This window comes from Ceratotherium simum, chromosome 8 (assembly GCF_057802395.1).
Source record: "Ceratotherium simum simum isolate JZ-2026a chromosome 8, ASM5780239v1, whole genome shotgun sequence".
In the NCBI taxonomy this organism is placed as follows: Eukaryota; Metazoa; Chordata; class Mammalia; order Perissodactyla; family Rhinocerotidae; genus Ceratotherium; species Ceratotherium simum.
This window is the reverse complement of record NC_141907.1, coordinates 4,884,464-4,905,329: the sequence shown is the minus strand read 5'-3', so window position 1 is coordinate 4,905,329 and position 20,866 is coordinate 4,884,464. Positions and strand designations below refer to the sequence as shown.

The 20,866-nt window shown below is 43.7% G+C and overlaps 1 protein-coding gene across 3 annotated transcripts in view; it reads left to right on the top strand.

The window, feature by feature from the left end:
• The window catches only part of TBC1D14 (TBC1 domain family member 14), a 106,408-nt gene that overhangs the window by 69,849 nt on the left and 15,693 nt on the right, over window positions 1-20,866 (top strand). For all 3 annotated transcript variants that reach the window (XM_087434883.1, XM_014788860.2, XM_014788861.2), the window contains 9 exons: window positions 3,289-3,407; window positions 4,937-5,019; window positions 6,285-6,402; window positions 8,495-8,601; window positions 10,303-10,383; window positions 11,332-11,426; window positions 14,248-14,319; window positions 15,025-15,153; window positions 18,212-18,321. In XM_087434883.1, the coding sequence (XP_087291009.1) occupies window positions 3,289-3,407; window positions 4,937-5,019; window positions 6,285-6,402; window positions 8,495-8,601; window positions 10,303-10,383; window positions 11,332-11,426; window positions 14,248-14,319; window positions 15,025-15,153; window positions 18,212-18,321 (914 nt within the window). The remainder of the gene's footprint in view (window positions 1-3,288; window positions 3,408-4,936; window positions 5,020-6,284; window positions 6,403-8,494; window positions 8,602-10,302; window positions 10,384-11,331; window positions 11,427-14,247; window positions 14,320-15,024; window positions 15,154-18,211; window positions 18,322-20,866) is intronic.

Here is a 20,866-nt window from a genome sequence, read left to right as displayed (position 1 = left end):
ATCACGTGCTGACCCCAATGTTGATAATTCACAGCTGAAAGTTGTTTTTTCCAGAGACTTTCTATTTACTGTCTCCCTCCCCCCACAAAGGGATGCTTAGAGTGAATAGTCCTCTTGTTTCTAAAGTTGATTTGTCTGGTTTGGAAGATGAGCTTACTGTTGACACCTCTAGGTAGCTTTGGGAGAACTAGGTTTGGAGCAGGACCTGGAACAATTTCCAGTGCCATTCATATTTTGAAAAGGCTTTCCCTGAGATTTCAAGTACTATGGGCAGGCCAGGCCTCCTCCTTTTTGTTTTTTTAAATCATGTAGTGCTCTGTGCAATTGAAGTATCAGTATTTGCCCTGCATCTGCACTTAATTCAGTATTACAAGTTTCTGACGTGGTTGAAAGCTTTATTTAGACTGAATATGAATGGTTAAATGACTTCTGCATCCTGTCTGTGAGTGGCTTGCATGAATTCTAGAGAGTGGCAGCCTGGTGAGAAATGTGTCTGCAGAGCCAGAAGGCCTGGCTTCTGATCCCAGCTCCTCCACTCTCCAGCTAGGCCTCCACCTTCCCGTCTGTGACATGGGGACGATGGCAGCTCCTCCCTCAGAGGGCTAGTGTGAAGGTGAAGTTGAGTTAGTGTGAATCAAGCCCTCAAGAAGTGCTTGGCTCATTAATGTCAGCTGCTGCTGTTTGTTGTTAGTAATAGAGCTTCTGAGCTCTAAGTGAAGAGATCTGATTTTTTTTGGTTCGTGAATCAAGGCATTTGATTCATTTTGCTCCTTTTCCTTTCTGGGCTTTTGCAGACTTTGCAGGGCTCTTTGATTGCTTGGCCCTAGAGTCTCTTTTCTGCCTTATACAGTTGTTTCAGGTCTGAGGAAAAAGAGGGGACTGGCCTACAGCAGCCAGGGCTGCCCTTTATGGAGCACTTCCTTTGCACTAAGGCCTGTGTTCCCTGCTTCACAAGCCTCTCCCCATTCCTTAGACAGCCCTCTCTGGTAGGTAGTGCTTCCCTTTTTGCAGATGTGGAAATGAGGCTCAGGGATTCTAAGTAAGTGCTTTGCTGGAGGTCACGGGTGGTTCATGGTGGATCTGAAGTTGCTCCCAGACCTGTCTGGCTCCAGAGGCCACACTTAACCCAGCAGGACCTGGCCTTTTCCCTCTCAAACTGCACACCCGTTTGTTTGAGTATATCCACAAAAGAGGTTGGGCCAGCTCAGGGTGGCAGAGTGGAGAGTCCTGCAGGCCCAGCCCTTGCTGGCTGTGTACTTGGGGGCAAGTCACTTCACTTCGAATCTCAGTTACCCTATCCATAAAATAGGGTGCCACTTGCCATAGAGATTGTTACACGGATAAAGTGGGACAATGTGTGTCAAGCACATGAAAGAAAATGGGAGATGGGCATCCAAATTCTGGGACTTCTAACTTTGGGGGTCAACATCTCTGGCCTTGGCATATAGTTCACTAGACCAAAGTCAGCAGTAAGTAGTAGTAGTGACTAATTCTTGTTAAAATGTAACATGCCTTGGAATCTTTCTCAACACCCACCTTTTGGTATATTTCCTATAAAATTCAAGATTTTGACACTTGACACTGCTAGATCTGAAGCTTCCCGATGGCTGGTGCCACGTTAAGTCACAGCTGTGTGCCTGGTACATGTAGGTGCTCAGAGGTTTGAATCAATGAAAAAGTGAGTCAGTTTTCTCAGTTTTGGGTGAGTGGAGGTCATTTTAGTATTTTATTTATTTATTTATTTATTTATTTAAAGATTTTATTTATTTATTTTTCACCCCAAAACCCCAGTAGATAGTTGTATGTCATAGCTGCACATCCTTCTAGTTGCTGTATGTGGGATGCGGCCTCAGCATGGCCGGAGAAGCAGTGCGTCGGTGCGCGCCCGGGTCCGAACTGGGGCCGCCAGCAGCGGAGCGCGCGCACTTAACCGCTGAGCCACCAGGCCGGCCCCATTTTAGTATTTTAATGGAACCATTTAAATGTCAGGGTAAACAGTGTTAAGACATCTAACCTTATACACCCAGATGTACAGAAACTGCCCCACCCACATGCTTCTTGGTGCACTCCCTTCTCATAGCCTGTGTATTTTGAGGAAATAATTTTTCCTTTCTACTTTTTAGAAGCCTCTATAGATTTTTCTGGCTGAGAGAATAATTTTTTGCTAAATGATTTTACCAGTAACACCCCTCTTGGCAGTTAGTGTCAATAAAATTCATTTAGCAAATCACCTTCTACTCATGATGCTGCTTCTCTTGTTATCCGGAGAGATTGTTTAAATCTTAGGTTAGCTAGTGGTTTGTTTGTCCTGTCTTCCCAATTAGATTATCTTCTCTTAAAGGAAGGTCCCACGAGCCTTGTCTATTATAGGCAACAAGAAGATATATATCTATTTTGTTAATTTGCAGAGGGCTAAGGGCACACACACTATTTCAGAAGCTAGACTCTTTGGTGCCAACTTGCTTGGCTCGCCTGAACTCTTCTGGTTGGGTGTTTGGAATGTGGGTTGCCAGGTGTGACTGTGCTTTTGTGGTTGCAGTCCATGGGACTAATCAGTGATCCAGTAGTATGGAGGCTGCTCTTAGATTTCCAGGGAATGGCACAATTATTATTTATGTAACAACTTAACAGTGATGGCTTCATACAAAGATATTAAAGAATTTCTTTTTTGATGTTTCTGGTTTAAGAAAATGAAATAGCTTTAATCATCCTCATGTGAAAGATTTTTAACCCCTTCCTCATTTCAGAAAAGATTTGAAGGGCTAACAAAAATACGTAAAATGCCATGGGATAAAAGGAAATGGATTAGAAGTTTAGGATGGCAGTGGGTATAGGAGATGAAGCCAGGGAGTCAGATGAATGCTAGAATTGGCTGAAGCTCTGGCTCTGAGCTTCCTAGTGGCCACTGTAATAATCAGTTAAAATTTACATTGTCTAGAGGACAGAAAACACACCTGTTACCCAGGAGAAGCATAGGAGACCTGAGATGATATTAGTGGGCCCTTACAAAGGGGCAGCTAGGATTATGAGATCCTTAGTGACTTCCCCACCAATATGGGGAGCTCCCCAGTCCTCATCTCATAAAGTGATGGCCTGAACTGCAGAGCTTTAGGACCCCTTTCTTTCACTGGTAGTTTTTCCTTCTGAATAGCAAGAAATATCTTCAGCGTATCATCTTCAAAATCAACCTAAGAGACTTCATAACAAAACAACTTTCTTGCTTTCAGAAGGGCTTCATAATACCAGAATTAGCCGGGCCTGGAGTTATCCATAATTTCTTTGTCCTAGGAATATGAAGACAAGGCTGGACGACCTAGCAAGCCACCCTCTCCAAAGCAGAATGTGAGGAAGAATCTTGATTTTGAGCCACTTTCCACCACTGCACTCATCCTGGAGGACAGACCAGCGTGAGTCTTAAGAATCTGTAGAGAGTGTTTGCTTTAGTAGATGAGTACAGTTTGCTAATCACCTTGTCATTAGAAAAGAACTAGAGTCACAAAAGGGAAGAAGAGTGAGCCATCACTTACTGAAAATGCTGAATTCCTCTTTATTCCCTATATCAACATGTGTTCTATCATGATTGTAAATGACTAATGATTTTTAATTTTAATTTAGCACTTAAAAATACTTAAGTAGCTATTATAAATTATAGACTGGCTTGTAACTATAAGAAACACCGGGAAGTATACTCTACAGTGGGTGTTTTGGAGGCATCCCAGTATGGTAGAACAATTCCTGGACTAGCCTCCTGGTTATTTGGGATCTGCAGGAAACAGTCTGGGTGATCTTAGCAAGTCCATCCTCTATGTGATGAGAAAATGGGTTTAGATGACCGATTTACAGATCGTGTTTGGAGACCTTAGTGGGATAAAGGGATTGCTCCATCATACCAAACCACAGCTTATCTCTTTTTAAGTATTGAGTTTCCATAGAACATTGTGTTTGAATAGAACGATTCCACGGCTTTAAAAAAAAAAAAAAAAGATTAAAACATTCGGCTAGAATCCCTAAGGTCTCTGCCAACCCTGAAATTTAAAATTGGTAAAATCTAAAGAAGAAATGTGTCTTCTACTATTAATTCTTGGTCCTTAGAAATTGTGGATGTGTGGGTAGATAGGAGAGAAACCCTGAAATGGAGGATTAAAAAGGTAGATAGAGACTTGGTAGAAGCCACTGCACTCTGATGCCTAGTCTTTGTAATGCGCTCTGAAATGTGAACTGGGGAGCTGTGCCATGTTCTCCTGCAGCAAATGACAGTCATTCAGAATATCCCAGGGAATGTGGGGTACTCTGTGTGAGGAGCACAAGCAGCCAAACCTTGCCACCCTCCCAATTTTCAAAGGCCAGCAAATTCACCAGCACGTTTCTGAAATAGAGCATGCATTTTATTTTTTTTAACAGGATTTGAAGTTGCATGCCATATTTACATGCTTAGAACTATGGTATAAATTTGTATATGAAAAAACAAAACAGATGGACCACATAGCTAATATAAAACTTGCACATTGAAAAAAACTGGCCAGGGAATGTATTCATACATATATGTAATATATGCTGTTAGGGTACTCTGCTGCAAGGATGACTGTTGACAAGTATTAGTGCATTGTGGTTAAATCAAAGTTTCTTTGGAGACTGGGGTGAAAAAACACCAAAGAATAAGTGTTTATGTCTATTGGAATTATGGGTAATTGGGTGGTTATAAATGAGTAATTGTTACTTTCTTCTTTCTACTAATACTTGAAATTTTTTACAGTGAGCTTATTTTACTTTTGTAAGAAAATATTTTTAGTTTATGAAAGAACTGTGTCTTTGTCAACTTAACAAATATAGTTTTTGGTCTTTGAGCTTTTCATTTTTTAGTAAATAATGCTCAAGTTTTGTTTCTCAAAGACTTTTATTTGATATTTATAATGGTGCAAAATTATTTTGTATCAAGAAATCTCCCGGCTAAACCAGCTGAAGAAGCTCAGAAACACAGACAGCAGTATGAAGAAATGGTGGTTCAGGCCAAAAAACGAGGTAATGGAATCCACACGTGTTTGGTTATGTAAGGCAGCACAAGATTTTGTGTCTTTCTGGATGTTTTCTCCTTATCTTTTGGAGCTCTAGAACCTGAACTTTGGCGAATACTTTAATATTTTGAAATGTATAATTTTTCATCAAAAATGTATGCTTCTACTAACTATCCATTCCTGGTAGCTTTAGTCAAGGTAATAGCACTTTGAATTTACATGAGGAAAGAGACTACATAGGATAACATTACTGGACTGGAGAAAGCATCAGCCTTCTGGCTGGGCTCAGTTTTTCTTAGTTACAAGAAGATATGATGAGATTTGATAAAAAATCCCTTGCAACACCTAAAAACTCTATGATCCTAGGATGCTCAGAAAGTACATGTAATAAACAAAATGTGGTCTATCCACACAATGGAATATTATTCAGTCTCTTAAAAAAGAAGGAAATTCTGACACATGCTACAACCTGGATCAACCTCGAGGACATTATGTTCAGTGAAATAAGCCGGACACAAAAGGACAAATATTATACGATCCCACTTATATGAGGTCCCCAGAGTAGTGAAATTCATAGAGACAGACAGTAGAATGGTGGGTGCCAGGGGCTGGGGGGAAAGGATGGGGAGTTGTTGTTTAATGGGCACAAAGTTTCAGTTTGGAAAGACAAAGAAGTTCTAGAGATGGATGGTGGTGATGGCTGCCCAGTAATGTGAATGTGCTTAATGCCACTGAACTGTACACTTAACAATGGTTAAAATGGTAAATTTTATGTTTTGTGTATTTTACCACAATGGAAAAAACACAAAAGTATATGTAAATGAAAATGCATGATATTTCTCAGAGTTGCTATTTCTCCGCTAAGAGTCATGCTCAAGCTGTTAGAAGTAAAGATAGAAGTTACATTGGGAAGGAGACTGGGCAGAGGGAGCACAAGAGGGGCTCCCGGTGTTCTGGTAAGGGTCTGTTTTTTGATTGGGGTGGTAGTTTCATGGATTTGTCTATTTTGTGATAATTGAGTTGTTTTTCTTTGTATACTTTTCTGTATGTGTGTGATACTTTAAAAGCTTACTGACAGGTGGATAATGCATTCTAAACTCCATAGGTATGAAAGTATGAAATGAGTCTTGGGAGGTGAAGTTTCACTGCTCCACTTCTGTCCATTTTCCTGGTGTTTTTGCAGCATGATTCTTTGGGAAAAATCACTTAGCTTGAAAATGGTGGACATCAGTTAATAGATGTTGTCTTCTTATTTTTAATTCTGATTTCTAGAGCTAAAAGAAGCTCAGCGGAGGAAAAAGCAGCTGGAAGAAAGATGCAGATTAGAAGAAAGCATTGGAAATGCTGTCCTTACTTGGAATAATGAGATTTTGCCTAACTGGGAAACAATGTAAGCTGGGACATAATGGGCACTGCTGGACTGTAAATCATTTCTTGCTGGTATCTGTAGGAAGCAGCTGTATTAGTTGTAGCTCATATCACAGCCTTCAATGAAATTACCTAATAAGTTTAAATTGCGTAGTCTCCCTTTCCCCACTCTGGTTCCACCCTCATTGTTCCTTGCCTATATACTGTGACAGCCCCGATCTCCCACCCCTTCCAATCCATCTTCTGCTTAGCAGCCAGAGGGATCCCCTAAAGCACGAGTCTGTATCACTTCCCTACTTATAATTTCAGTTAATTCCTATGACTCTAGGTGTAAAAGTTGAATTCCTTAGCTTAGCTGACGTGTCCTTTATGAGATAGCCCATCCCTTTCTCTGCAGCCTCACCTTTCATCTCTCCTTCACTTGAATGGAGCCCTCTCCTTAAGGAGCCCCAGGGCCTTTGCATGTTCCGTTCCCTCTGCCTAGAATGCTCTTGCCCTGTAACTCCTCATCCAGCTAACTCTTTGTTCTTTAAAGCTCAGTCTTCCTTGGGGAAGACTTTCCTGCCCAGGTGCCTGTAGAAGATCCCTTGGGTATACTGCATCCATCTACTTAAGCTTCTGTTGTCCTCTGCCTGAGGATGGGCACTGGGTCTTCTTTGATGACAACCCCTGGTGACCATTACCCAGCAGTATCTGGCAGCTGCTATCATCTTTATATCCGAGAGACAGCTGTAGATCTTTTCTTCCTGTGTGTTCAGAATGGGGAGCAGCAGTGCGTGGGCAGCAGTCCCAGGGCCATGCACAGAGGCTGGTGGCTCTTTTGGGCCTCCCCCCCGCCACAGGAGCTGCTGGGGAGGTTGGATGCCAGTTTTCTTTCTGTTCTTGTCCCTTTTAGCCTGAACTGTATGTCAGGATGTTGGAGACTTGCTTCTGGCACTTACGTGCGTGTCACTGATGCTCATTACAAGGGGTCACACAGCCCTGTTGAGGATCTCTACTAGGAAAACAAGCTACTCCCAGAGCCTGCATTTCTAGGAAGTGTCCTTAATAGGCTGGACATGGTCAGGAAACACTTTTTCTCAAAATGGATCCAGTGACAAGGGTTGACGTCCTCAGAACCCTTGGGCTGTCTCCCTGTGTGGCTGCAGAACCCACCCCTGGTCCGTCCTACAGTGACCGATGCTTGATGTGATCCAGATGCATGCACTCATATGACAGCTGCCATTTAATGCACCAGCTAGAAGCCAGGCACTGTGGCGGGTGTCCTTGTGATTTATCCCACTTAGTCTTCACAGCGGCCCTTCAGGGGGAAGGTTTCATCGTCTTGATATTAGAGAGGAGAAGTAATTTGCTCCAGGTTCCACAGGTAAGGGTGGAAGCAGGCTGCAGACCTGATTTCTGCAGCCTCAGCCCGTGCTCTCCACTCTGCGCTGCACTGAGAAGCACCAGGGGAGTCTTCGGCACCTTTACATTTGTTCCAAGCTGTTGGCAGTGTGTGTGCATTGTGAGCAGCAGACCTCAACAACTTTGTGCAGTTCAGAGTACTCTGAGTGAGCAGAGTTCTCCTCTGCCGTTGGAGTTTGGCGCTCGTTACCTGAGTGCTTCATCTATACGCAGTAGTGCAGTGGCTGGCTGCCGTGCTCTTGGGGCTCACCTCGTGAGGCCCTTCGGGGTCTGCCCTCCACCTGCAGCTCTGCGGCAGTGCCTCCTGGCACCCCCCATGCCATGCCCAGCTATTTGCAGTTCCTGTAGCAGGCCAGGTTATTTCTTGTTGCTGTGCTTTCTGCTGAGAAGGTCCTTCCCATCCTTCATCTGCTTAAACTGTACTGGTCACTCAGAATTCGGCTCCAGAATGGTGCCCTGGGCCCTCTGGTTTGTGGTACCCCTCCCTGCGTGTGCAGTACCTTTGGCATACCTGTCACAGTAGTTGCCCAGTGGAAGGTTGTCATTGATCTCCTGATCTCTGGAACACTGGACTGTAAGTTCCCTGGGGGCAGGGACTGTGACATACAACTGTGCATCCCCCACTCCTATGGTTTAGGGCCAGGCACACAGGTAGACATACTTCTTCACTGAAAACAAAGTTATAAACTCATGCTTCCATTTTTGTCCAGGTGGTGCTCTAGAAAAGTTCGAGATTTATGGTGGCAGGGAATCCCTCCCAGTGTGAGAGGCAAAGTCTGGACCTTAGCCATTGGCAACGAGTTAAACATCACCCACGGTGAGTGGCTTGCATGGTCCTAGGCTCGGGGAATCTACCCCTTGGGTCCTGTGACTTCTCCTGTCCTGTTTGCCCTGTTAAGAAGAAAGGCAACCCGTTGCCATAAAGCTGTGTCTTTAGAGAGACTAGGTGAGTGTGTCCTCCAGGAGGAGAGACAGTGGGGAGGCCTGGGTTCACTCCTGGGCGCTTCAGTTACCTGATAGTTCAGAGCAAACACCTGCCTTCTTCCTGATACCTGTCATCTTCCCTGAATAGACGAGGTAGCACATATGGGTCTCAATGTTAGGCTCTCTTCTCAAAGTCCTGTAGAAAGCAAGCCTTGATCAGGACATGAAGGTGGAAGGGAGGTGGGCATTTCTTTCTGTGAAGGTTTCATATCTGGGGTACCAGTACCTTCACAGGGTGTCAGTGAAGCTACTGTTTGGTCTTTTGTGGCATTTTTTTCCAGACAGCTTATGTATAAGCAGCTTAGAGGGACAACATACTGTCCTCAGACTGGGTCCTTGAGGCTCTGGTAGCTTCAGCCTACAAGAGAGGTGAGATCTGTGCTCACCTAGGGCTGTTTCTCTCCCCACATGCATTCATTCAGTTTGTGTGTGCTTCTCCTCACCAGTGGCATTCGCTGGACTCACTTCCCACTCTGTGCCCAGCACTCCATGAGGCTGTGCATCCAGAGTGAAGTCAATGCCAGGAGCTCACACACTTACAATTAAGTGCTTAATAAATAGTAGTCATTACTTTTTACTTGTTTTCTCCCTGTCTGCAATCTAAGCTGCAGAGGACAGGAACTCTTTCCTAGTCTTTATACTAGTGCCCAGGAAATGCTTATGGAGTTGATGTTGGCGATTTTTACCCTGTCGAAGGCCTTATGAGTTTAAAACAGATTGATTTGTATCTTCTCTGTGTAGCTGGGGTTTATATTATTATTATTGTCTTTACAGGCTATTTTTTTAATCTTATAAGACTTTCATCTTATCCCATAATTGTAGCCTTGTCCTTGTAAAATTTGTGCACATGAGTTACTTCACTATTACCAAACTACTCAAAGAGGAGAATTATTGAAAAAGTAAGTGCTAAATATGGAGGAGATTTGGAGGCTGTCTTGTGGGAGACCTGTCTTGATAAGTCTCTGCCAGCAAGAATCCTTGTTTTTTGAAACCTCTGCCTGTTTGCTTGCACCCTACCCCGCTTCCAGGCAACAAGATCAGGAAGACTGGGCCACGGTGTAGTAGTTCCATCTTGTGTTTATTTGGAACCAGATGGGTTTTCTGCTTTTGTCTTCCTCCCTTCTCTGTCAGATATTCATTGATTGTATTACTCTGTGTCAATCCCAGTACCATTTGCTCTGGATTCAAATGTGAATGGGAGACCCTCACAGTCTTACCCCTAAGGAGCTCACAGGCTAGTAGAGGATCAGATCAGTAGACAGATCAGAACAAAGTGGTTTATGGGTGCGTTGTGTAATAGAAGTAAATACCAGGCGTAGTGGTATTTTGTGTATTCTTTCTTTGTATATGCTGATGTCTTTAGACAATAGAAGTACCTTTGGGCCAAGTGAGGGGAATTGTTTAAGTAGCCTTAATAAGCGTGCAGTCTATGATTGAACTTTAAATACATGAACAAGGTAGTGTATTCGCTGGTGTTTTTGAGGAAATGTACTCACCTGTGCACATGGTACTTACCCAGAGCCTTCTCTTCCAGAACTCTTTGACATCTGTCTTGCCCGAGCCAAGGAGAGGTGGCGGTCCTTTAGCACAGGAGGCTCTGAAGTGGAGAATGAAGGTATATATGATGCTAAAACTGGTGGGCTACTTTGGTCAATTATGTATATCATTATTTATTACATAACAAAGAAAGTTTACTTAACTGAAGTAGTGATTGGTACAAATTTATAAAAAGCTTCATGGGAAAAGGAATTTTTTTAGAGCAAACAAGTTAAAGACAAAAATTTTTATAAGAAAGAGAACATACCAGTCCCTGAGCGGTGTCTGTGTCCTAACATGCTGGAGGGCCGGCTGTAACCAATGTCATTTCCTTTATCCACTATTCGCATGATTTACAGTAGACTGACCCCCAGGATTACTTGAGTGTTGGCTTATAGAGGAGCATCGGAACTACTTCTGAAGAGACAAGAACACTGCGTGTTTGCTAGAGCATGCTTTTAGAATTTCCCATAACACACACGAGTGATTACTTCTGTTGGTTAAGTAGTATCATTTTACTGATCTTTTTTTATACTGTCTATGTGGTACTGGAATTCCAAAAAAATATAAAACCAGTTATTCATAAATATTTGTTAGAAATAGTGCACGTGAGTGTTATACTGCATTAACTCCCACGTGTTCTAAGTTTATACCAGTGATGTTTAGATCAAATAGTGATCTTTTGTTGTTTCTGAGCCTGGATTCACTGGTGTGTCCTCCCTCACTTGTCCTTATTCCCACTGACTGTTGTGGATGAAAGGTAATATGAAATTAGATTTTGATTTCAGATGCTAGAGAATACCTGATGATGATCTGGCATTTTGCTGTGCGATTTTTGCTCTTAAAGTAAGAAACTCTACAACTGTTACAAACTCTGAAAGTGGACCCTATTGGTTCAAGTCGTAGTTAGGTCCATGTACTTTTGAAGAACTTCTTTTCCTTGTTCATTCTTATAAAACTTCAAAGCCTCATAATTATTCCACTTGCTTGCCCCTGAGAGGTGTAATGACTCTTGATCTTTTGATAGATGCCGGTTTTTCAGCAGCAGACAGAGAAGCCAGTCTGGAGCTTATTAAACTGGACATTTCTAGAACGTTTCCTAATCTCTGCATTTTCCAACAAGTAGGTGGTGGTGATTTGTTGCTTTCAAGTGTGTTTTGTCTAGCGTTCATAGATGCCAAACTGCATATATTTGTAATCAAGTTTGAAAAGTACTTGGGTTTTTTTGCGGGGGGGGAGGTAGGTCTTATGTTAGTACATTTAGACTTTTAAAAATAAGGGTAACTGATCCTTTCCAATAAATATTTACTATGGCCATATTTCTGCTTTTAAAGGCAATTCTGTCCTTCCTTTGAAATGTATATATCAAATGTGTGTAGGTCTGGCACTAGAAGGGCCCTGTGTGCTGCTCCAGCTGTCAGAGCTTTCCTAGATGCTGCTTCTGTTAGGATTACACACAGTGGCTCTCGCTTGGAGGATGATCTCGGTGTGCTCAAGCCTGGGGGAGAAAGGAACATCCTTGGCAGTCTTTGGTCATAGTGAGGCTGGGGTTTCTGGGCAGGTAGACTAGGAGAATGGTGACACCACGGGAACAGAAGCCAACATGGGCGACAGGATGAAGTATTCTCTCTTGGATGGTAGTAAAGAGAAAAGTAGAGCTTCCCCATGGGCATCTGAGTATAGTACAGGCAGGCCTCAGGGCTGTCAGCAGTAGATTTTGGAGTCATTGGAGCAGAGTTGTCTGAAGACCTTCTCTTTGTCAGCCAGCAGACATTTATTTACCTGAGGGTCTTGTTTGACCCCTCCCTTATCCAGTCTACAATGGTTTTTGCCAGTTCTGCTTCCAAAATCCCTCTCAATCTGTCCCTTCTCTGTTCCCACTGCCTTTACTTGGTTCCGATTCTCATCTTTTGTGGAACACTGCACCAACCTCTGCAGATCTCTCCTGGCTTCCTTCACCTCCATCCAGTCACCTCACACCTCCAGAGTAACTTCAGAATCCCCAATCTGATTCTTTCATGCCTGTGTTTCTAGCATCATGCCTTGCGCATACTAGGTAACCAGTAAAGGGTAGTGGAATAAATTAGAACTAATCAGTTAAGTGGCCACCTAGAATGAGCCAGGAGATGTAGAGATTAGACACACTGGGCTTTGCAAAAATGAGGGTGTGTCCCAGGTATTCCGACAGCACAGAGGATGGTTCACTCTCCTGGTAGTACAACAAGGGGAGGGTCAGGAGGGGTCAAGAATGGTGTCACTGGGGAAGTGGCTCTGGGCTGTGCTTGGACTAGGTTTGAATGACAGTCTGACCAGAGAATGGGAAAAGACATTCCAGGTAGTAGGAGAACTAGAATGGAAGCATCAAACAGCTGATGGTTCAGGGGATCCCCAGTTCCTTTTGGGAGAGAACATTGCTAAAGAGGATACAGAATGAACAGAGGATATGGTTCAATTCCATGGAGCCTAGTTACTAACTGTTGGCTACTCTATTTGAGCTAGGAGCCGGCTGTGGATGGTCCCTGCTCTGGAGGAAAGGGAGTGTGAGGGCAGAGCTTTGAGAGACACTTGCAGTGTAGCCAAGAAAGGCTGCCAGAGACCGGGACAGGGTCTGAGAGGGTGCTAATGCCCTGCTGAAGCTGAGGTCTCTCCCTCTGGGTTCCTTTGGGTGTGTCTTCCTCAGACTGTGGTTCCCAAAGTTCTGGATTTCATAAATGGGTGATATTAAAAACACAAAGGGCAGTGGGAGGGGAGAGTGTGGGAAACTATGAGACATCCAAAAGAAGTTAAGGGCATTTAAAATAAGGAACTGCCATCTACTAGCACCATCTTTTCATCAAAGATAGGACATTTAGCACCAAAGTAAGAAGGACACAGTCATGATGGTGGAAAATCTTTAAGGTTAAAAACGATTAGCTTTAAGACAAGTTGAGGATAGCACTCTTGTTTTTCTCATTTGGCTTTGGACCAGGTATCATTTGGTGACAGTCAGTGTGCCTCCTCAGGTGGCATTTGGTGCTGCCATGGAGGTCCCTCCCATCTGCCCTTCCCTTACCCTCTTAGCCCTGGGTGTTGTCTTTTTTACCCTCCCATTGCTGTGTTTCCTTCTTTTGTACCTCTGTGATTTGAAAGTGTCTCTTCTTTTTATATGTCAGGATGTGACGGTTTCGGCCATGGCGCTCTTTTGTAAGCCACGTGTAGTCACCTGTGGAGTGACTTCCTAGTCACACACCATTTGTGTTAACTGTAGCCACATGGTAGATGTGGACAGTAAGTGTTTGATTTGGACCGAGCCAGTCCTTTCACAATGTCTTTAGACACGCTAACATCAGTGTGAGGCACCTCTGCGCTTGCTGCTATGCTCAGTTGGAAAAAAAATTCCAACACCAATCTTGGAGGGATGGGAGAACTGGGAGAATGTTTGGAATAAAATGGTATGCATTAGGACTTAAGACTTAGAGTGTATTTCCTAAACCTGCCATACCAAAAAACACAAAAGATAAAGCTAGGCAGGGGAAGGGAGGCAGAAAGACTAGTCAGTTTGAGGGGCACAGCAGGAGGCCGAGTCAGAATGACAGTTAACACTCACCTGCCCTGAAGGACCTGGGGTACCTGGTCACCTGTTGAACTTTGAAGGTGAATACAGTTACACAGCAGGAGCCAAATTAAGGATGTTTTTCTACTGCGGTGCTCATACTTGACCCACCAGCTTTCTTCAGAGCAGCTTGGTAGATTGAGCTGCAGACTCCCTTCTTAACTGTGGATTGGTAGTTAATTTGTTAAATTACGTAATACGTATATGTAGAGCTGCTAGCATAACGCTTGGCAACTAGTCCTTCTCTGTAAACAGCAGGTGTGACTGGCAGCACTCGCAGCAGTATCAAATGTTACTCTGAGCACTAACAAACTTATGCATGTGTTGTTTTTGGTATGTTGATCCTTTTAGGGTGGTCCATATCATGACATGTTGCACAGCATTTTGGGCGCTTATACTTGTTACCGACCGGATGTGGGTTATGTAAGTGAACTTTTTCAATATTTTATAATGTTATCGTTTATAAAGAAAGTCCAGATATTGCCCAGCACTTCTTAGCTGCAAATGTCAGGTTGAATGCCTTCCCTTTTTTGTTGAGGAGTATGAAAAGTCTCATGGTAAATGAGTTGTCTCAGTTTCCTTGTAAAGAAACTGAGCTGACACGGCTGCTCTGTGACGTTAATCACATTTTAATTGGATGTGATTTTCATTTTTTGCATGTGATTCTTTTTAGTGTTAAATCAAAAAAGCCTTTTAGCGGTAACCATTTTTAAAACTGTGCTGCTGATGTTTCTGTGGCTTAGCAGATGTGTGTGTGCGTGGTTTTAGGTTTAACATGTTATAGACAAACATTCTTATCGCACCAGGACGTTATACATTCTAGAGGGCAGTATTTCAAATGGCCAAATGCGTAAGGAGGGGTGGGTTTATAGTTTTCCATGTGGACAGAGTGGGGGACTGAAGGAGCACAGAGAAGGTGGCTGACGGGGCAGAGCAATGCTTCCAAGTAAGGTCAGGTCAGAATCGACGAGGCTGTCAGTTTGGCTTTTGTGGGGTGGCAGTGGGTGGGCAGCTGTGTGGGCCCTTCTAGCATGAGGACGTTTTGGTTCCTCTTTTAATAAAAGGAAAGAGCTGTTCTGAGCGTGGAGGCTACCGTTGGTTTAATACCCCTTTCTCTCCTTCCCTCAGGTTCAGGGCATGTCTTTCATAGCTGCAGTGTTGATCTTGAACTTGGATACTGCAGATGCCTTCATTGCTTTTTCTAATCTTTTGAATAAACCCTGTCAAATGGCGTTTTTCCGAGTGGACCATGGCCTTGTGAGTATCCCCTGTGTATGTGCCCTGGGTACTGTGTCAACTCTTCAGTAAGAGTTACCTAATCATTCTGTCTTTTCAGTGGGAAAAAGAATACATTTTCCCCCCACTAAGAGGTATTTAGAATAAGTAGCTCTATGTAAGGTGGAGGATTATTTGGGCATTTTGTTGAACTTTAAAAATATGTGGTTAGGGGCCGGCCCAGTGGTGCAGTGGTTAAGTGCACACGCTCCGCTTCAGTGCTCAGGGTTCGCAGATTCGGATCCCCAGCACACACCGATGCCCTGCTTGTCAAGCCGTGCTGTGGTGGCATCCCGTATAAAGTAGAGGAAGATGGGCACAGATGTTAGCCCAGGGCCAGTCTTCCTCAGCAAAAAAGAGGAGGATTGGCAACAGATGTTAGCTCAGGGCTAGTCTTCCTCACACACACACAAAAAAAACCAAAAACATGGTTAATAGCCGTATGTATACATTTCTTAATACATTCTTTCAGAGAGTGTGAAAACATGTTCTTTAAATGAGGGAGGTGGCGTGGCTGCTGCACAGACAGACATACTCTGTGTCAAAGCAGAAGCTCCAGAGCAGTCTCCCCATTGGGGTCTATGAAACAGAGCGCCGCCGCAGTGGGGCTCTGTTGCTGCTCGCTGTCCTGTTGGGGCTCTGCTCCATACAGTGCGCTCATGCACGGGAGAGGAGGCGAGTTTAAGACCAGCTCCTTTGTTTGACAAAAGGCAGCGCTGTGTGTGAAACCCTGCTGTAGACACTGGATAAATGGAAGGAGTTGACAGTAGTTGCCCTGGGGAAGCCCCTCACTTGCTTCCGGAGGTGGGTCCTCTGCATGGCACAGATGAGGAAGCGGGGCTCAGAAATGCTGTGGGCCATCAAGGTAGGTGGGAGAGCTGAGATCTGAACCCATTCTGCTCCTAAGCCTGTGTTCTTTCTGTAGCCCAGAAGAAAAGTGACCAATTTAACAAATCCATCTGCTTTTTAATTAGCATTGTCTTGATTTGCTGATAACTATCACCAGTACTTGAAGACAGAAATGATCTAATAGTTTAGATCAGCTGGGGAATATTTATTCCTTAATATCATAAGGACTCTTGGGGATTTCTTGCTATGGCAGTACAAACATTAGAAGAAAAATGTTTTAAAAACTGCTGTTAAACTGGTGTCCGTTAGGGGAAGTATAAATTAATAGAGTCCTTTTGGAAGACAATTTGATATTAAGTATTAGTAGCAATAAATGGTGTTGGTTTGTAATTCTGTGTGTAAGAATTGATTCTAAGAAAGTCACAAGTGTGGACAAAGCATTATGCACAAAGGTGATTGTTACACAATTATTTATAACTAATAATTAAAATTATTTTTCATTGTGAAAATGAAAACATTTAAAATGAGGTGTAGGGGAATGGTTATTTAAAATCTGGTAATATATCCAGTACAAAACTGATGTTTGCAAAGAACTGTACTGTGGGAAAGTATTTAAGATTAACATGCTAATTTTTTCAAAAGTATATAAAATAGAACATATGCCATAATAGCTACCATATTTAACAATAAAAGGAAATATTCCACAATATTAATAGTGTTTATGGGTGATCTTCTTCATTTGTTTCTGTACTTAAATTTTCTACAGTGAGCATTTACAGATACTGCTTTCATAGTCAGGAAAACACTTTTTAAATAATAAAATTATTTATATCTGAAAATCTCCTAATTTTGAAGACCCCTGCTTCCTCTTTGGAAACATATGATAAAAACTGTAATTAGGGGCCGGCCTGCTGGTGCAAGCAGTTAAGTGCGTGCGCTCTGCTGTGGTGGCCCAGGGTTCACTGGTTCGGATCCCAGGTGTGCACCGACGCACCGCTTGTCGAGCCACGCTGTGGCGGCGTCCCATATAAAGTGGAGGAAGATGGGCACGGATGTTAGCCCAGGGCCAGTCTTCCTCAGCAAAAAGAGGAGGATTGGCAGATATTAGCACAGGGCTGATCTTCCTCACACACACACACACACACAAAAACTGTAATTAAGAATTTTAGCTTATATTTTTAATGAAAAAATCATAAAATCATATTGTTGAATGGGACCTTCATTCACAGCAGGGTTTCTCAGCAGCAGCACTGTTGACATTTGGGGCCAGACAGCTGTGGTGGTGGCTGTCCTGTGCATTGGAGGCTATGTAAGCAGCATCTTTGGCCTTGATCCACTAGATAACAGTAGCATCACCTGCCTCAGACATTGCCAGATGTCCCCTGGAAGGCAAAATCCCCCATCGGGAACCTCTGGTTTATAGTATATATTCCCTTGTTAAGATGAGCAAACAGCATCAGAGAGTTGCCGTGTAGCCACATGCATGCAGCTAGTAAATGGAGGAGTAATGGGCCACCTCTCAGATGTCTCACTCCGAATCCAGCTGTCGCTGTTCTTTCTGTGTCAGTACTGCTCCCCTGCTCTGTGCATTTTGTTTTCCTACAAACTCTGTAAGAAGTCGAAAAGCATGTGCTGGTGAAATGCAGGCTGTGACTGCTTCCCTTTCCTTCAGTCTTCTCTCCCTAACTGCATTAAAAGGGCTGTGTTCTCTCCCTGACTGCATCTAGAGGATGTTGCCTGTGCCTCAGATATTAGTATTGTATTCCCTCTGGAAGTGCTAGGGGTTGGGAGTGAAGTATGCGTGCTTTTTCAGATACTTTTAGACAGTTAATTCATTCTTGGTTCTTTGAAAAGAATGAGCCCTTAAAGACTCAACCTTTGCAGTGAGAGGGCATGGATTCGGGTCCCAGCCTTACCACACCCTAATGATGTGACCTTATGCAAGTCATGTAACTGGTCTCGGTTTCAGTTTTTTTATCTATAAATTGAAGAAATAAGATGTAGCTAGTGATGTTATTGTGAAGATTAGAGATTGTGCTTATTTAGAAATTGCCTAGCAACAAGTTGCTAATCAAAATTATGTAAGAAGATAATTGTTAGATTCTAAAGGTATAAGTTTATTGACTTTTTTATATATTGGAAACTTGTGCTGATAATTAGTTTATTAGTATATTTCACATTATCTCCCTAGATGTTGACTTATTTTGCTGCATTTGAGGTATTCTTTGAAGAAAATTTGCCGAAATTATTTGCTCATTTCAAGAAAAACAACTTAACTCCAGACATCTACCTAATTGATTGGTAAGACTGCATTTCCATGTGTATTCAGAGTGTTTTCTTATGTCCTTGTCCCCGTTTTTTCACTGTCCTCACTGCCCCCTTCTTTCAGGGCTCAGCTGAACTCCCACATCCTGCTTCACCGTCTTCCCCGGCCACCCTGCACTTGAGCTGCCCTTTGTTTTCCAAGCTCCTGCTCTGCTAGTCCTCGACTTAGCACTGTTAGCTGTTTTTTATTACTATCTGTGCCTCTCTAACTGGTCCTTCTGAATGCCCTGAAGGGGACAAATGGTGTCTGGGACCTATTTGTTTTCAAAGTGCCATTTATCCATTCATTAAACAAAATATCGCTAAGCACCAGGTTTGTGCCAGGCTGTCTGCTAGGATCTGGAGAGGGGTGCTGTGCAAGATGCAGCGCTTGCCTGTCAGGAGCTCTTGTCTGGAGGGAGAGACGTGTCCATGGGCAGGTGTACAGCATGTGATAAATGTTGTCTCTGAAGGAAGGGAAGAAGGACAGAGGCCCTGGACCTGGGTTTAGAAGTCAGAGCACGTAGAGGTAACACGTGAGCTTGAGCCAACGTGTGATGATGAGAAGCAGCGTGTGGTATCTAGAATTAGCAGGGCTGGAGCAGTCCATTTGGTGATGCTGGAGCCTGAAGTAAAGGGCAGAGAGTGGCAGGTGGGAGGTTGGGAGGCTAGGCTCTGGTGGATCTCAGATGCCAAGCTGAGGAGCTTGGGCAGGATTATGGAGGTCAGTGTGAACAGTTGAAGGCTTTTGCTTCTGTTGAGGATGGAGGTGGGTTATATCCAGAAGTGAGTTTTAGTTACTTGGGAGGCAGGGGAGCCTGGAGGCAGAAACAAATTAAGGAAAAAAGACCAGGGTTTGAGCTGAGGCTGCAGAAGTCGGTGGAAAGTAGGGACTGGAGGGATGTTCGAGAGAGGGAAGCTGTGGGTCCTGATGAAAGTTTAGTGGATATGAAAGAGAAGGCAGAATCGTGGTCTGCTCTTGAGTGTCCAGCTGGTGAGATGGTTGCTGGTGATACCAGCTGAGATCAGAAACACAGAGGGTCCAGATTTGGTAAGGTGGTTAATGGATTTGGTTTTGAACACAATGATTTTGAGGTTCTTACTGGACATTCAAATAGACACACAGATGGGAGGTTCCAGAGAGTTCTGGGATGGAGCAGTAGACCAGACAAGCCTTCATACAGAGGTGGATTGGTCGCCTGAGGAAAGGGTGGGATGTTACCTCAGAGAGCTCCGGAATTTGGGGGCCAGGTAAGAAGGCTGATGGTAGACTTGAGGAACAAAGTGAGCAGTCTCTCAGGTCGTTGTGGTGGGATGAGTGTGGTTCTGGAATCCTGCAGTCCCAGCCTACACCCTAGCCTCTCTCGTTACTTGCCTCATAGCCTTGGTGAGGCCGTTAAATCTCTCTGAACCGGTTTCCTCATCTCTCAACTGCGATGATTAACCTTGCAGGGCCTTGTGAGGTGACTCTCAGGCACCACCACCCCCAACTTACAGCAGAGGCTCTACAGGAGGAAAGATGTCCCTCCACCAAAAAGGCCCATTTAGGCTTCAGCGTGAACTTGCTTAGTAAATCCAAAACTGATGGTGGAACAGATAATGGTTTGATTTTTTTTTTTTGCTCACTTTCTTCAGGAGGCAAAGGCTTGCTTCTAGAAAGTAAAATCTGAATATCATCTGAAATAAGGCTTAGCTCCTTAAATAAAGCAGACTTTTCTGCACTCTTGGGATTGAGCCTTTAAGATTCTTGGCATGTGTTGCTTCTGTCTTAAACCCTAAGGCTGCTCAGATTCTGCTGAATTCTTGCTGGGAACGAGAGTTTGGAGGTTGGAGCTGATAGCTGAAGCCACAAGTCCTGGTGTCACTGCAGGATAGTAAACATCAGGCCATGAAGTGGCCACTGGTGGGGACGCTGGGCTGGCCTGTCTGGCTGTGCTTGGTGGAAGTGTTTGAGGCCTGCCTTAAAGGGCACCATTAACAAATAATGGTTTCTCCACACCGTGAACACTCAACTCTTGCATAGGCTGCCCCTCCGCACCCACATTGTGCACCCACACTGTTAATTTGACTGTGAACTCTAACCTTGAAGATTCCTGGGCTTGGAGTCCGTAATCACTAGGTGAGCGTGTCAGGAGAGGATCAGGCAGGACCAGAGTCTTTACCTTCTACCTTATCTATTTTAGGCCCCCAAGTTAGAGTCTTAGGATTCCAGGCTAAAAATGAAGTTTGGAAAGCACTGTCCTAGAATAGTCTCTTTCAAGTTTTTTTCACCCTGATTTCCAAAAGGAGATAAATTTTATGTCAGGACCCAGTGTGTGGCCGTGTGTGCAGGAACTTAATATGTACATATGATTGAAACAAGTTTCATGAAACAATACCTAGCTTTTACTATGTGTAAAGCATTCTGAAATTTCCTATTCTGTTCTGTTTATTTTTTTAAAATGCTGGTAATAATCCACTCTGATTTCACAGTGCACTAACCATTGCCTGTGGCATGACTAGCAGTGTGAAAAGCGCTGTCCTGGAAGATGCCTGACTATTT